At 41.0% G+C, this 18,032-nt stretch overlaps 1 protein-coding gene across 1 annotated transcript in view; it reads right to left on the reverse strand.

Moving 5' to 3' along the window:
• Window positions 1-4,650: 4,650 nt before the first annotated feature.
• The window catches only part of PIG-Z (phosphatidylinositol glycan anchor biosynthesis class Z), a 34,950-nt gene continuing 21,568 nt past the window's right edge, over window positions 4,651-18,032 (reverse strand). Inside the window, exon 3 of the mRNA XM_080278093.1 lies at window positions 4,651-6,464. Coding sequence (XP_080134219.1) covers window positions 4,651-6,464 — 1,814 coding nt within the window. The remainder of the gene's footprint in view (window positions 6,465-18,032) is intronic.

Genomic DNA, 18,032 nt, shown 5'->3' on the forward strand with positions numbered 1-18,032 from the left:
ATGTAACTATATGATGAGAGGAGGTAGAAGACGATATAGGAGGAGAACAGGAAGAGGAAGAAAGGGGCGAAAAAGTAGGGAAGGGGGGATTTGCCTGACCAAGAGAAAGTTCAGAAAGAGTAGCCAGGGTCGTAATTGGGGTAAAAAAATAGGCACAAGCGGGGGAGGGGGAACCTATAACAATATTCATAAATTTACTGAGGAATGGAAAAGGCTAATCGTGACTGTTGGAAAAGAAAGGATTATTTGGGTTGAACGTGGAGTCTAGAGGCCCAGCCAATGACCCAAGTAGGGATCAAGCTCCTAGAACGCACTCCCCACCCTGCCCTACAAGGGATAGCAACACCGTGTGGGAGAACCAAGTGTCCCTGCACAATGATGGGCCACCGGCAATTGGCTGAGTCCTACCGCCAAGCAACAGCAACCCCGAATCCAAAAGCTGCCGCTTAGCAGCAGTTCCACCCCTGCAGAGGTCTACCTTTGCAAAGGTCCACATACTGGGGTGGTGCCGAACCACCATGATCCCTACAACTGGCCAGACCAATAGCCCACGGGCACACCCTTATCCTTCCTGTTCCAACTTACTCGAGGTCACAGATGAGAATTTTGATGAATGTGGAAATTTCCACTCTAATGCTGAAGACAGAATAAAGAGGATAAGGAAAGAAGAAGCAATAGCAGAAGAAACGAGCCCTGGAAAATTAGCAGCAGGGACTCAAGGAGAGGGGAGACGGTAAAGCAAAGTGGAGACATGAGCGAGACATCCACGTAGCAACCAGACTCCCATACACTTTGGAGTGCATTAAGGTACCCTGATACAGCTCCCCTACACATCAAGTCCCAGTTGACGTCTCCGAAGCTCCCCCACGATAACAATGAGCAAGGAAACGGGGGTTCAACAAGGCGGAGTCAAAGGCTTTTCATCTCATTAGTTCTCCTCCTCTTACTGGCTCCCTTCAACCTCTGTCTCCTCACCACACTGCTGCATCGTTATCTCTTTTCCTTTCACTTATTCAGTGGTCACTGCTCCTCTGAACTGTCAGTTTGCATCCCTCCACCACTATGGTGGGTGCATAGCACCCATCTGGCAGCAAACTTTCATCCTTTTTCTGTCCAACTCTCTAATGCAAGAGTTAACTGTTGCTCCCAGTCCTTCACGTATGCAATAGGTCAACTCTGGAACTTTATTCCTGTCTACAATTTCTACTGCCAATGACCTGCAGTCTCTTAAATGCAATGTGTCCAGGCATCTCAAAATGAACAGATCGTTTGTTTTGTTTATGTTTTGCCTTAAAAAAAAAAAAAAAAAAAAATCCAGCCACTCCTTCATGCCGCTACTTGGCTATCTCCTTGTCTGTCTCCAGCACATATTGTCTCCCATATAACAACGTTACAGACACTCAAGAGACTCTCTTATCAAGATTAACCCTTCTCCACATCTCTCTTGTAAGCTATCCTTTCCATATCACACATTCAAAATAAGTATTATTTTGCAACCTGACACTGATGCCACTACATATTTTAAGCACCAACTTATCAGAAATGCTGCAAAAAAAATGGAGTTATTTCCCTCATCCTTGTGACATACTATGCATAGGCTAGCCACTGTCCTGCAATAACAAAACTGCCACCTGCCCTAGATATCATCACATTTGTTTTATCCATGTTTACTCCTAAACCCTTTTACCCCATTCTACCTCTCCACATCCTAAATCTTACCTTCACTATCTTCTCATTCTCTGTGATCAACACCCAGTCATCAGCAAACAACACCTACCATGGGAGTCCAGTTATGAAATCACGTGAGAGAGAGCTTCAAGCACCATGATCAACACTATGGGGCTCAAAACTGACCCTTGATGCACACTAACATTCATGGAAAATCTATCACTCAAACCTCCATATACTCTCACCTGGGTGTGTTAGCATCCTTGCACACTGCCATAACCACTCTAACCAACCATTCCTCAATTCCAAACATTCTCTTTGTTCACTTCACCACCTTCCTCAATACTGTCAAAAGCTGCAGAGGCAGCCTCATTTATAAATGGACAAGAAACCATGTTTAACTGAGATTAATTATGATGATGACAATGATGATGATGAAGATGATAAATTAATAATTATAATAATAATATTAATAATAACAACAGTAATAACAATAATAATATCAATAATACGTTACCCCCTCGCTATAATGGACAAACTGGGAGAATGCCAGGTCTGTTAAAGCTGATGAGTTTGAGGGTTCCCCTCCAAGGTTGAATTTCAGGGGCATATTTGAAAATAATGAGTAGCTACAACAGCATATTCTAGTCCTAGAAATGTAAATTATACCCATTATACACTAACCTGGCCTAAAGCATTGCCCTTTTACAGCATCTTTCACATCGTTGTCACAGCACATCTTCATAACTAGTACAATATAACTATACTGTAGTTTGTTTTTAAAACTCAGCAACCAGGATGGGGAGAGGGCAAATTCAAGCCAGGCTGGGGTAAAAATGGTAGGAAACACATGTACTGCAATCCATTGCACCCCATTTAATGGATGCTGTTTGTTACAGCTGACAAAGTTCAGTGGGCTTCTTGGTATCTGTCAAATCAGGTATCCTCTATACTGGGGTCTGTTACAGTATAAAGAAGGTCTACAGTAAAAATAATAATGAGCTACTGAAAGCACTTAACACAAATGGAAAAACACTGACACAGGAAAAGTCAACATCTTCAAATCAACTTTCAGACCAGTCACATGTGACTTCAATAATATAATGACTAGATTTGTGATGAGATCAGTTTAAAAGCCTGTTCCTCATCTGAGAACTAAAACTGGACATTTCAGGCAAAACTGCCAACATCAGCAACACACAACAAACACACAGTCACATGCTTCAGCAAAACCTTAACCCATGCTGAGCTGCAGATCTCATTAATGCACAATGAAGGTCTGCTCGGACCAAGCTGCAAGCTTCATGTCAGGTACAATTTACATTTGCTACAAAACAGTGACTCAGGTGAAGTAAACTACTTACAAAGAAGCAGTACAGCAGGGGTTAAATCACAAGGTTGTAAAGCACTGATAAGTACTTCATCTCGCTTTCAGCCATATGGGTCTGTTTTACAACTGAATAAAACTGTCTGGCATTAATCAGAGTAGCATGTTGTTGCAGCCCCAGGTTCATCTGAACATAACTCCATGGAATACAAGCTGAAGCTGCCTTCCTGAAGTCCACCATCCTCCTTTAAGGGAATGGGGAGGGAACTGGGAGATGCTTGAAACCTGGCAGTGGAAGTACAGTGCCTGATTTTATTGGCACCATCATATGAAGGTATCCCTCTCCAACACCAGACTAACATGGTGACATCCTTTGGGTGAAGAGTTTAATAGAGACTTGTTCCAATCCATCTGCCCAAAGGGTCTCCTCTCCTAGTCCTAAAGAAAATAGTCTGGCATTTGCCAAAATAAGTAAAAATAAAATCTGACCTTACGCTGAAATGGTTACATTGAGAGTTGAGCAGTAATTCTTTAATACTGTATAACTTACATAAAAGCTGCTTCAGTGACAGAATTCTGAGCAATGTTATGCAAAGCCATACTGGTACACAACAAAGATCACAGAGTTGACTGCAACCCACATCACTAAAATAAACTAGTAATGCAGTGTAACTGCTATGTACCGGTATCATACTTCCAATGCATTTGTTGTGCTGAAAAATCATTATACACTTTTAGATTTCCTTAATTTTTCTTTATCAATAATAATTAACCTCTTAATGAATTACTTAACTACTGTAGCTACAATGATATGTAAGCAGCTACATAACTGGATGTAAAACAGCGCAAAGTTTTAATTGTGGATGCCATACCTGGACACAAAACAAACAGATACATGGTATCAATATGTTCTCTTCCAAATAAAGAGTAACTCATTATTTTGAGGATGCATGAATTACAAAACTACATATAACAGGATATATTAATTAATCACCATGGTTTAGAATAAAGGCAAGACTACATTCATACCAGAGTGTATGACTAGCACTAAGTTGGACAATTAATGGAAATGTCACTGCATTAAATACTGCAGTCTACAGTAAAACTGTCCAGTATTTCATCATGAACTTAAATGTAATTACCTCTACAGTACGGTACCTGCACCAGTATTGTTAACTACATCCAGTTGAGAAAAATTGGCCTGAAGCCTGGCTCACATACATTTTGCTCATTACTAGGTAACACCAATATAGTCTACTTTTTCTTGATTTTCAATGTGATTTACTGGACCTACAAGATCAACCAAACTCTGAGTAATCATTATGATTGATTAAGATCTGTACAGCAACTTGAAATTGTAACCAGCTGTTTCTTGATACAAAATTTTTTTCATCAATACTCTCTCACTGAACCACCAACGGTCAATGCTTAAATATAAGAGCAACTTTGCTGAAAATGCATCAAATGAAAGATATTGATCTAACTTTTAAATTAACTCTGTTTACTAACTGTCAGGACAAGATTTAGTGCTTTTAGTTAAAAGTTTTACAAGTGCTTTAACATAACTGCGGGCGTGCTCACGCATGCACACACACACACACACACACACACACACACACACACACACACACACACACATGCCTGCAACATTTTTTTCAGAGGTCTGCAGCATCCCTTGTGGATGTATTGTGATGATTTGTGGTAGGTGGAGGGTGAGCTGGGGGCAAGGCTGCTTGCTCTCCCTCCTTTTTCCCAAACTCTATGGCAATGATGTCCACACTAAACTGGTCAAGGCAACGCAGTAAGGCACATGGTGGACCACACGAGGGAGTGATGGAGGACGCAGCATGAGAGAAGTCTGGGGGATCCTCCAGTGTGATGTGGCCTCTTACACGGTACAGACGTCGCAGACGAACTCCTGCTGGCTGGGAAGAGAAAAATTCCCCAGACAAAGTGGCTGGCAAGCACACTACCACCTCTGCCTCTCGACTGGAGTTGGTGATGGCCTGTTGGTGAATATTGGCAGCCAGCTGGTGCAGGGATCCCACTGGTTCACCACCGGCAGCTTCGTACGTGAACACAGATTTGGTCACTCTGATTCTTCGGCCCTCCTCTGTGCTGGCAAGAACAGTCAACTGCCGGGCCAGCAGAAAGGTCGGTGGAGAGTACAGATGGTAGAACACGACATGCATATTAGTGTGTGGTGAGTGCTGCTGGTTGTGCTGGTGTACCTGTAGCATTGTTGATGTCACTCCACCCTGGTGCAGGAACCCAAAAAACACCACACAAACTATGTTCCATGCATGCCATACCAGGAAGGCGAAGTGGCGGGTGGTCTTGATTCTGCGGGTGGTGAGTAACAGCACGCTGTCTGAGTGAAGGAGAACTAGTGGTGGCAGTGTGGGCAGCAGGAATCGTGGCTCCTGGTGAGGCACTGCACACAACACCAGCACTGGAACAATGAAGGACGCCAGCAACATAGTGGCCATACTGGACACCTGGGGCTTCTTGGTCATATCCTGGGTGATGAAGGCTGCTACATAGCGAGACACAGACCACAGCCCTAGCACACCCAGGATACCATGTAGAAGAGGGATGTTGACCACAAGATGCAGATAGAAGGGATGTAGCCCATGGATGGCTAGGTTACTTGGCTGAGAGTTGTACAGAAAGAAGTTCACAGGAGTCACTATGAAAGACCTTCCAGTCACATTCCAGTAAAGCAGCTCTGAGAATGTGAGAGAGCCAAAGTAGAAGGAGTCTGCCAGTACACAGGCCACAAAAGTTACAATTACACCTGGCAGGAGGCTCAGACACCTAAGGTTGAAGTAGGAGAAGTCCAACTCCTTAGTGACCACACCACGTTGCAGCCAGTAAGCCAGAGGTATGAAGGAATACACTAAGAAGGTGGGCCGTACAAATACTCCATAGGTTATCACTACTGAAATGACTCCACTATCTACATAATTATATGCTGGCAGTTTGGATCTCATGCGTGCTACACGTACTCGTTGGCGCACAGTTTCCGCAGACTCGTATAAATCTTGCAGAATATTATCCTTCCTAATAATCTTGGTGCTGTCAACCATGGACTCACACACACGCCACACTAGTACGGCCATCAACACAAGTTCCACTGTGTTAGAAAATGTACGAGTGGCATATACCAGCATGATATATGAGCTGGCAAACACATCCACACAGCTCCAGGGTCGAAGGTAGCAGAGGCGCGCTGTACGGTACACACTGTAGTCTGCCAGGAAGGATATCAGTGTCATGAAGATGCGGGGCATCACCAGAAGTGCACGAGGGGTGAGCAGGTCATACCCCCACAGGTACTTCACTACTGGACTCAGGTAGCGCAGCAGCAGGAATGGTATTGACACAATGCCAGAGAATGTCACTGACCGGATGGGGTTGTCACTCTGGAACTCCCAAGGTTTTGCAGCATCTATACCAAGCATATCTCCTGCGGATGATATGTTAACATATTAGGTACTGCAGAATAGTGTGTGTGTGTGTGTGTGTGTGTGTGTGTGTGTGTGTGTGTGTGTGTGTGTGTGTGTGTGTGTGTGTGTGTGTGTGTGTGTGTCTGTGTGTGTGTCTGTGTTTGCGTGCCTGCATGCGTTAAAATGCGTGTTCTTACCTAATTGTATCTTTACAGGAATGAGTCGAGCTCGTACTGTCGCTTGTATTAAATCACTTTCATCATACATCTCCTCATATTTATGAACTGTTTTGGCACACACTATTTCATTTGGCAGTGCATTCCACTGATCAATTGCCCTATTTGGGAAACTAAATTTACTTACATCTTTACCACCTCTCATTTTATGCAGTTTTTTGCAGTGTCCTCTTGTTGATGCTTCCCCATTGGTTATATATTATGTCTATTTTCTCCTTCCCTGATATGCATTTATATAGAATAATCATGTCTCCTCTTTTCCTTCTCTCCTGTAGTGTTGGCAGATTCAGTTTTTCTAGTCTTTCTTTATTGCTTAGATCCCTTAAGCTTGGTACTGTACCCATCTTGTAGTGGCCCTTTGAACTTTTGCAGTTTTATCTATGTGTTTCTGATATGAGGATTCCAGACTACTGATACACACTCCAGGGTTATGTTACTATCTTTCTCAGCATGTCTTCATTTATGTATGTGAATGTTATTCTCATATTTGCAAGCAGCGTATACATGTTCTGTACCTTCTCACTGATGTGGTCAGCCGGGGATAGTCTGTTATTGATAATCACACCTAGGTCCTTCTCTCTTTCTGATGTGTGTAGGGTTTTACTTCCTAACTTATAATCCTAATCTGGTCTTTTCCCACTTTTACCAAACTTGATTACATGACACTTGTCCACACTGAATTCCATTTGCCATGTATTACTCCATTCATTAAGTTTAGTCAATTTTTCTTGTAGCTCTTTACAAGAGTCTGTGTTAGTAATTCTCCTTTGTATTTTTGCATCAGCAGCAAACATTATTTAGACAGCTTTCGTTTCCAACAGTACTGTCTATGTCATTTATATATACTAAAAACATAATTGGTGCCAGCACTGAGCCCTGTGGAACTCCGCTAGTCACTTCCCTCCATGATGAGTAATTTTCCCTTAGTAATGTTCTCATTTCCCTTTTTCTGAGAAAATCTTGCATCCAACAGTACAGTTTGCCTCGGATTCTTCCTTGATGGTACAGTTTCCATAAAAGTCTTTGGTGCGATACTCTGTCAAATCCATCTATCTATTGCCAGACGCCATAATCCTGTAAGGGGTGGCCACTGACTTTGAGTTATTTGTTTTACGGGGAGGGGCACTAACCCTCCACCAACACACTTGTTGACACGTAGGGAGCACATATGGTTTGGTTATATGGTTACCACCCAGCTTTGTAAGTGGTTTCTTGGCTTACAGGAAACCATTTGGCTAGTCACTCAATGTAAAGCCACATGTAAAGGACAGAAAAGCAATAAGAAGTGACAGGAATAATGGGAGAAATAGGAAGTGGGGAGGGCAGGCACAGAAAAAAAAAAATGATAAAAACTAAGGAAGATGTAGGCAGCACTACATCAAGTGAGTGGATGATGGTTGCCACCACCTACCACCTCTGTCAAATGATTTCTTGAAATCTAGACAGATATTGTCCACCAACCCTTCTCTTTTCTGTATATAATGTTTCTGCTACTCTGTCATAGTGGCTTAATAGATTAGCAACACATGTTTCTCCCTTTCTGAAACCAAATTGCCTTTCTGTTACCATATTGTGTTCTTGTAGATGGTTTACCCAAACTTTTCTTATAAGCTTTTCCAGTATCTTACAACACTGGTTAGTGATACTGGTCAGTAGTTGAGTGGATTCTGTCAATTCCCTCTCTTGAATAAGGGAACAAAGTTTGCTTTCTTCCAAATATCAGGTAGTTTACCTTGACTCAAGGATTTCTTGAATATTAAAGATAATGGTCTACTTAGCTCCTTTGCACATTCATGTAGCACCCAACATGATATTTCATCTGGACCATTTGCTTTTCCTTTGTCTGCTTTACTTAACTTTTCCTGTATTTCTTTTTCTGATATATGTATACCTGGTTATATGTTTGGGCATGACTGTTCCATATCATCCTTCTCAAAATTATTTTCTTGTGTAAAAACTGGAAATTCTTATTTAGCGCTTCACAAATATCGCCCTCGTGTATAGATGATCCCTTCATCCGTAATGCATTGTATTTTATCTTTTACTTTGGCTTTGCTTCTGATGTAGCTGTAAAATAGCTTCAGTTGATAACTACTTTTCTTTATGATGTCTTTCTCAAACTGTTTTTGGGCTTCTCTCCTAATTTTTGTATATTTGTTTCTTGCCTGTTTATAGTTGTTCTACGCCCTCTTACTACTGTGTCTTCTGTATCTATTCCACAACAAGTCCCTTTTTTCTTTTGATTTTTTACATTCTCTGCTAAACCATTTTTTTATTTTCATTTCTGCCTCTTTGAGCTGATGGATGTAATTTTGGACTCCTAAAGTTCACAGAATTTTCTATCCATCCATTCATCCATCATCCAAGCCTACGTTTCCCCATGAGGAGCGTAGGAGCCCGGGGCTAGGCAGTTGGTCCTGACATTTAAGATGAGAGTGACCAACCTCACTCATCCCTGAATGGCATTACATGAGCAATAGACCCCAACCACCCCTTAGATATAAGCCTTCACCGGCTCAATCCGATTGGAGCACAATAATTACCCACTAAACCACCAGGAGCCAAAATTTGGTTATATGGTTACCACCAAGCGTAGTAAATGGTTTCCTGGTGTACAGGAAACCATTTGGCTTGACACTCAGTGTAGAGTCACCCACAGGCAGAAGGACGGGGAAAGAATGAAGGAATGAAAGACAGAAGAGGGAGTGTAAAGTCACCAGAAAGACGAGGAAAGACTGAAGGAAAGAAAGACAGAAGAAGATGGAAGGAAAGAAGGATATATACCGTACTTTAAATCTTGTCCGCTAAGCTCTTTTTCCCAATCTATTTCTAAGAAGTATTTCTTTAGGTCATGACAGTTGCCCTTTTTGTAGTTAAGGCTCTTTTTGTAACTTTCATTACTGTTAACTACGTCATATGCAATTATGAAGTTGCAATTTAATACTGCATGGTCGCTTTTGCTGAATGGAAGGTGATACATAATACTGTCAATATCATTTTCTTGCCTAGTAAATATAATATCTAGTACTGATGGTATATCAAGTTCTCTTTTTCTGGTGCTTTCTTTTACATGTTGCTTTAGGAAAAACTTCTGCACAAGATCCAGGAGCTTTTGGTCCCAACAGCTTTCCTGGCTTTTTATGTCTTGATTATTCCAATTTATATTTGTACTGAAATTTCCAGTTAGTATAATTCTTTCAGATTTCTCCTCCATTCTATGTAGTAATGCTCTTAAACTTTGAATTGTACTCTCCCAGGTCTTCATATTCGCCTTTTTCCCAAGTGTTTGATCTTGGTGGCATGTATAAATCTGCCACAATTACTTTCCCTTCAGATGTATTAATCTCTACTGCAATCAGTTCTGCCTGTGAGGGTATATCTAGTTCTATTTCTCTGACTTGCAGATTTTTCTTTGTTAATATTATAATTCCTCCTCCTTTTTTTAAGTTCCTCTCTCTTCTCCATATATTGTATTCCTCTAGGTTTAGGATATCATTTGATATCCTTGATGTTAATTTTGTTTCAGTTAGGCAAATAATATGTGATTCCTTTTCTTTGATATAATCATTCATCTCTAATAATTTAGATACCATTCCATCTACATTAGAGTACATCAACTTAATCATCTTGTTTACAAACTTGTCGTGACTTGGATCTACTACCTTCCTCCTTTTATATTCCCCCCTGTTTATGTACTACTTTCGTACCTGCAATCCAATTACTTTGTAAAAAATGTGTTCTTCTCTTCCTCTGATCTTCCCTCGTTCTTTGTTTTTGCCTCCTCCCTTTTCTCTTTTAGTAATCCCAGGTCCTCTTGAGTTAGGCATCTTTTTATCCATATATTTTTGAATTCCTCTTTTTCTATAAGTTTGTTTGCATTTTTTAGTATCTCCTCCACAGTGTTTACAATCTAGGAGGTTACCTTCAGGGACCTTGATTTGTTTCTCTCATATTTCCCTTGCCTTTTGTGTTCCTCTGTGTCTTTACTACAGATTTCCTCTGACACTTCCTTCAGTATGTTCATTACATTTGTCATATCCTTTTTGTCTCTCGAAATCTTGTTTTTTATTTCTTCTTCCTCTATACCAGTGATTACTATCGATTTGTTGATGTCTGCTGAATCTTTGATCAATTTTGAATTGTTTTGGATTATTTTCTTCATTTTTTTTTTAATGCTCTTTTCTTCAACTCTTGTTTCTAAGTCTTTCTTTACTTTCACCATTTCAGCATACTGTATGTAGTTTCCACATCATTTTTGTAGCTTTGCATCACTTCATTCACCTGGGTTATCTTCTCCTCAATATCACTACTCTGACCTATCAGAGTGCTTGGCTGCCTTATTGTCTCTCTGAACTCTTCTATAATACTCTCGTGGTTGACAACCATGCTTGCCATTTCACCAATCTTCCTTCTAAGTGAACCCACCACAACTGACAGCTCATCTATTGTTGTGTCTTTCTTGTTAACCTCCTTTACTAATTTTTCATTTTCCTCCTTCTGCATGTGCAATTGTTTCTTAATTTCATCCATTTCACTCTGAAATGCCTTCTCTAATCTGTTTACCCATTCTACCAGCTTATTGTACATCTCCATTTCAAACAGTTTTTGGTAGAAATCATCATCCTGCTTTCTACCTTTATCCCTTTTCTAAGCTTCTTCCAAACTTGCATTACTAAAGAAGGCAGTCATCTTGTGGTACTAAGGGAAAGATTCTACTAACAGTTTTGCATTCCTGTGATGCAGACAAAACAGCTGATTTAGCCTGCTCGGTGCATTCCTGCACTACTTTGTTGTATTCTGTTATTTGAACAACACTTTTACTTAAATTTCCTCATTTATATTAGAACATCACTTAGTTTAACCTAGTACGGAGTTTGACTCATATAAAAATGCTATTTAGGTATGGCCATTTGTGGCCGAGATTGGCCAAGCATGGAGCGATGTGTGGTACATCCTGCCTCTCTCGCATCTGAAGTGTGTGTGTAATTCACCGGGTCGGTCAGGATCACCTGATGGTCGTGATCGTCAGCTTTTACCCTCCCGGAAGGGAGCTGAGAGCTCATATAGTCCGATCTAAGGGCAAGGCTGTGGCCTTCACGCACGCATACACCCGTCCCCTTGCTCAAGGGGGACAGTAACCACCCACTTCGTCAGTTAAACTTTTCGCAACCTGAGCAAGGCGCAAACTCCCGTCCACCAGTTGGCAAGCAGGAACGTTACCACTGCACCAGCAAGCGGTGTGTGTGTGTGTGTGTGTGTGTGTGTGTGTGTGTGTGTGTGTGTGTGTGTGTGTGTGTGTGTGTGTTTACCTAGTTGTGATATACAGGAAATGAGCTACGCTTGTGTGGTCCCATCTCTTTTTCTTGATAAGTCAAATTTTGCTTTGAACTCATTTAAGTTTTTAGACTGGATGATCTCTTTGTCCAGGCTGTTCCACAGATCTATGCTATATTTCTTGATATCCTTCAAGCAACTTGGCTTTTTCAGATTCATTCCATGTCCTCTTGTTACCCTCACATCCCATACAAACAGATCTTTTCTGTCAACTTTATCTACTCCCATCATGGCCCTGAACACCGCAATCATGTTGCCCCTCTTTCTCCTTTCTTCTAGGGAAGGCAGATCCAGCTTTTCCAGCCTCTCTCTGTACGACATCTGCCACGCTAGGGACCATCTTGGTTGCTGTTCTTTGTATTCTCTCGATCCTGTTTATATTTTTCTTTTTGTGTGGGGACCATACTACTGATAAATATTCCAACTTCAAGTGGATCATGGCCACTATCAATTTTTCCTCATCCATGTAATGGAATGCCACTCTTATGTTAGTCAAGAGATTGTACGTCTCTCTAACTATCTTGTTAACCCCTACACCGCGGGGATGTTTACCGATGTTTTGCGTGTGCCGCGGGGTTATTCGGGCTCCGACAGACTCTCAAAAAATATTTGCCAAAAATCAGTTATTAGTCCTAGAATATTAAAATTATATATGCTTATGGCACATACCTTCAGCTTTCTCCTGGAATGTTTGTTGAGCCTTCGTCTGTTACCGTAGGACTTGTGGAGACCTCTGAAGTTGGGTAACGAAGTCTCCACTTTACAGTTCCCGACAACCCGTAATATGATTACCACAGCCAGATATTAACACAATAAATACTACTCTATGATTTTCAAGTAGTTTGGGATCCATACTCCAAAAAAAAAAACACTGTGAAAGCAATGAAAATTATGAGCGCGTCTGACCGCCGCACTTCCACTAGTTCGCTCTTGGTACTCTGTCATTTATTATTCATAAAACCCCTCACACTTTATATTTCTATAACTACATAACACTTATATATATCTACAGTCTTTATCCATAAGTTTCCTTCAGTAGTATTAGTTTATTGCCACTGTAGGGATTCAATTTCTTTCAGTAAAATACGTAGCATTCACTTTCTCGTCCTGTATACTGGCATTGAGAGTGAATGTCACTTTCATCTTCACTCTCATAACTCATAGTATTCAGACATGCTATAGTGAAACTTTCACTTTCATTACTCCTAGGGTATATACTCGTATTCTTATAATACTACTCATTTACATTTCTATTTATGTTCTCTATTTTATTTACGTTATTTACATTTCTATTTTATTTACACTGTGTTATGCACTGTCACTTGAAGTAACTTATAAAACTATTTTCCATTGTTCACGTATATTTACATTCATTACTTTCACTTGCTGTTTACACATTATTTACACATTATTTACAATTCCACTTGCACTGTTTTACTCAACAGAAAGATCGTAGTCACTCTTTTATCAATTGTCAGCCCTTTACCTCTTTCCACACGAGGTTTAGTAGGGGGTAAAGGTCACAGGGCCCTTGCATGGGGGTGAAAAAAGGCCCTGAAGTCAGCAAGAGGATGAGCCGTACCTCCTCTTCGGAATCTGAGAGAGAACTGATAGGAGGGCCGGCCCGGGTTGAGGCCTACTTGAGGGTTATTCAGCACTACCAACGTAGCTCTTGAAACAGCTATGTATTTCACTGAAATGATGTGTTTTTCCAGTGACAAACTATCCTGAACCAGCACTCCCAAATCTTTCTCTCCTCTCACTTTTGTGATAGGTTCATTACCCATCATATAATTCACTAATGGCCTCTTGGTACTTTTACCCATTTCCAACATTTTAAATTTTTTTGCATTAAATTTCATTTCCCACATCCGGTTCCAATCATGAATCCCATCTAGGTCTTCCTAGATTTTACAGTCTTCCTCAACTTCTACTCTCCTCAAGATCTTTGCACCATCAGCAAACAGACTTGCATAACTGTTCATTCCATCAACCATATCATTTACATAAATCAGGAATATCACTGGCGCTAACACCGAGCCCTGTGGGACTCCACTTGTTACTCTCCTCCATCCAGACATCTTGTCCTTTATTACTGTCCTCATTTGTCTCTCTCTCAAGAAGTCTCTCATCCACTCCAGGAGGCTTCCTTTCAGTTCTCCAATTTTCACATTTGTCGCTTGTGGAATACCTTGTCAAAGGCTTTCTCCAAATCTAAATACACACAATCCACCCAGATGTCTCTCTCCTGTAGCACACAAATTGCTCTTGAGTAAAAGCTCAACAAGTTGGCAACACACGACCTTCCACTTCTGAAACCAAACTGACTTTCAGCCAAAATGTTCATCTCCCCTAGATATTTTATCCATCTGTCTTTCAGAATTCTCTCGCACAACTTTGTGACTACACTGGTCAGGGACACTGGTCTATAATTTAGGAGTTCATCCTTGTTTCCTCCCTTATAAATTGGTACCACATTGGCCCTCTTCCATTCCCGAGGCACTTTCCCTTCTTCCAGTGAACACACAATTAAACCGTGAATCTTATCCGCCAGTTGTTCTCTACATTCTTTCAGTACCATACCCAAGTGGTGATTTCATCCGGTCCTGGGGCTCTCCTTATATCTTGAGTTTCCAGTAGTTTATACACTTCCTGCACTTTCACTTTTATATCTTTTATCATTATATTTCTAGTCACTCCCTCCCCCTTCACAAAATCCCTTTCTTTAGTGAAAACTGATTGGAAACATTTTTTCATTTTTTCAGCTTGCATTGATGCATCTTTATAGACCTCTCCTTCTACTTTCAGTTTGGTGATTCCTTCCTTTTGTTTCAAAATGCCATTAACAAATCTGTAAAACAATTTGGGTTCTTCCTTACATTTGTCAATTATATCTTTTTCAAAGTTCTTTTCTTCCTCTCTACATATTCTTGTATATTCGTTTCTAGTTCTTCCATATTCCTCCTTTGTTCTATTATTACCTCTCTTTCTCTAATTGTTCCATGCCATGTCCTCTCCTTTTTTTGCTATCATACACCTTCGGTTAAACCAATCCTTCTTCCTGATTTCTTTCCAACTTACTCTAGGAATATGCTTTTCCACTCCCAAATTATAGATGTCTTGAAAGATATCCCACTTCCTCTGTATCTCTCGTTTCTTTGAATTTTCTCCAATCCGCATTTTCAAAATATTTCCTCAATCCTGTAAAGTTCGCTCTCCCAAAGTTGTATCTTCCCTGCCTATAAAGCTCATCTCTTGGCACCATGTTCCCTTTTATCATCTGGAACTCAATGACCACATGATCACTTTTTCCTATAGGAAACAGATACTTCAAAGATTCAATTACATCAGGTTCTTTGGTTAGCAGTATATTTAGTCTTGCTGGCATGTCATCACCTCTGAATCTTGTCTCTTCTTTGATCTATTGGGTCATTACATTATTCATTACTATATTTAACAACATAGTACCCAATGAATCTTCACAGCCTCCCGAGTCCCATTACTCCCAGTTCACCTCTTTACAATTAAAATCACCCATTAGGATTATGCTGTTACTTTCCTCAATCACTTTCTGTAGATAACTAGCCGTGTCTGACAACATCTCCTGGTATTCTTCGTCATTCCATGCCCTTGTCTTAGGGGGAACATATACCACTCCAACGTCTCTCTTGCCATTCTTTCCAGTTTCTAGTTTCATATTGATTGCTTCAGCCTTACCCTCTCCCAGTTCCACATTTTCCACACTGATGTTGTTCTTCACTGCCATCATCACTCCTCCACCCGTTTTTTCTTTTCTGTCTCTTCTCCACAGTTTGTATTTACCATCTCCCATATGGTTATCAATATCCTCTCTTAACTTAGTCTCTACAAAGCGCATAATATAGTATCTGGTTCATGTACCCCCAAGTAATCATTGATTTCTAACATTGCCGATATTAAACCATCAACATTAGTATATGCCACTTTTCAACTTTTCTTGTTGTGCTATATTCCTTCTTCTCTCATTTTCTCCTTATTTTCTGATCCATAACTCTCCAACAGAATACTTTCTGTCTATCTATTGCCAGACACCTCAATCCCATTTGGGGTGGCCACAAACAAATTGCCTCCACGTCGCCCTGTCCCCCACCATTTCACTGCCCTGCTCCCAACTCACACTCCCCTCTCTCATATACCTCTCCACCCCATCTCTCCATCTCATCTTCGGCCTCCCCCTCCCTCTTCCCCCCTCCACCTCACTCACATACACTCTCTTTGTCAGTCTTTCACCCTCCATCCTCTCCACATGACCAAACCACTTCAGTGTGTTCCTCATAACGCTTCCTATCACATCCACATCCACACCACAAAGCTCCTTTATATCCTCATTCGTCAGCCTGTCTCTCCATGTGACTCCACCGGCTCCTCTTAAATAATTCATTTCCACTACTCTCACTCTTGACTTGTGTCCTTCCAACAATGTCCAAGCTTCACTTCCATACGTTAGAGTTGGCATCACAATACTGTCATGTAGTAACTTTTTCACTTCCATGCTCACTTCCCTGTTTCTTATCACTGCTTTCAAGGAACCAGCAACCTTTCTTCCCTACCCAAGTACTTAAACATACTCACATTGTCCAATTCCTCACCAACCAAGCTCGCTGTACATTCACTGACTTCACTTCTCTCAAAGACCATCACTTTACTCTTCCCTAAATTCACCTTTAGATTCCGTTTCTTACACACTCTCCCAGACTCATCCACCAAGCCTTGCAGCTCCCCTTCGTCTTCACTCAACAACACAGTATCATCTGCAAACAACAATACAGGGAGTTTCCAAACACTATCCTCTCTCACCAGGGCCACTCCAACATCCACTACTCTACCTTGTACCTCTTTTATTACCCCATCCATGTACAGATTGAACAACCATGGAGACATGACACATCCCTGTTTCAACCCAACCTTCAAAGAGAAAAATTCACTTAGTTCACCATCCACACGCACTGCAGCCTTAGCACCATCATACATACTCTTCACAGCATTCAACAACTTCCCATCTACTCCATATATTCTTAATACTTTCCACAATCCTTGTCTATCCACCCTGTCATATGCTTTCTCCAAATCCATGAAAGCCGCATACAACTTCTTTCCTTTCTCTAGAAAACTTTTCCACTAAAGATCTAAACGAATATCTGATCTACACAACCTCTTTCCTTCCTAAAGCCTCCCTGTTCTTCTCCAACTAATTCCTCTGTTCTTTCTCTAACTTTGTCAATAAGTATCCTACCATACACTTTTCCTATTATACTAAGAAGACAAATGCCCCTATGATTACCACACACTTCTTTTTCCCCTTTTCCTTTGTACAAGGGAATAATTATACCTGATCTTCCTCAGCCTTTATTTATTTTTTTTTTTTCTGTGGCTGCTCTCCTCTCTTCCTATTTCTCCCATCTTTCCTGTCTCTTCTTATTGTTTTTCTTTCCTTTACAGGTGGCTTTACATTGAGTGACAAGCCAAATGGTTTCCTGTAAGCCAAGAAACCATTTACAATGCTGGGTGGTAACCATATAACCAAACCAAACGTGCTCCCTACGTGTCAACAAGTGGGTTGGTGGAAGGTTAGTGCCCCTCCCCGTAAAACAAATAACTCAAAGTCAATGGCCACCCCTTACGGGATTATGGCGTCTGGCAATTGATTGATTGATTTGACTTCCAATCCTCCGGGACTCTACTTTCCTCCCAGGCCAATCTGCAGATCTTCCACATCCATTCTACTACTATCTCTCCCCCATGCTTCAGCATTTCACCACACACTCCATCAATTCCTGGGGCTTTCCCCAATTTAACTTTCTTCATTGCTTCCACAACTTCTATCCCACTGATTTCTTCTTGTCTTCTCACCCCCCTGCTTCTCCCAGCCATTCCCCAGCCACTTATACTCACATTACTTCCATCCTGTATGTTCAATAATTCCTTAAAATGTTCTCTCCATCTGCTCACTTTTTCACCCTTCTCCACAAGTAATCTACC

The sequence above is a fragment of the Coenobita brevimanus genome, chromosome 72 (assembly GCF_032717465.1).
Source record: "Coenobita brevimanus isolate Jiangsu-jjx chromosome 72, ASM3271746v2, whole genome shotgun sequence".
NCBI lineage: Eukaryota > Metazoa > Arthropoda > Malacostraca > Decapoda > Coenobitidae > Coenobita > Coenobita brevimanus.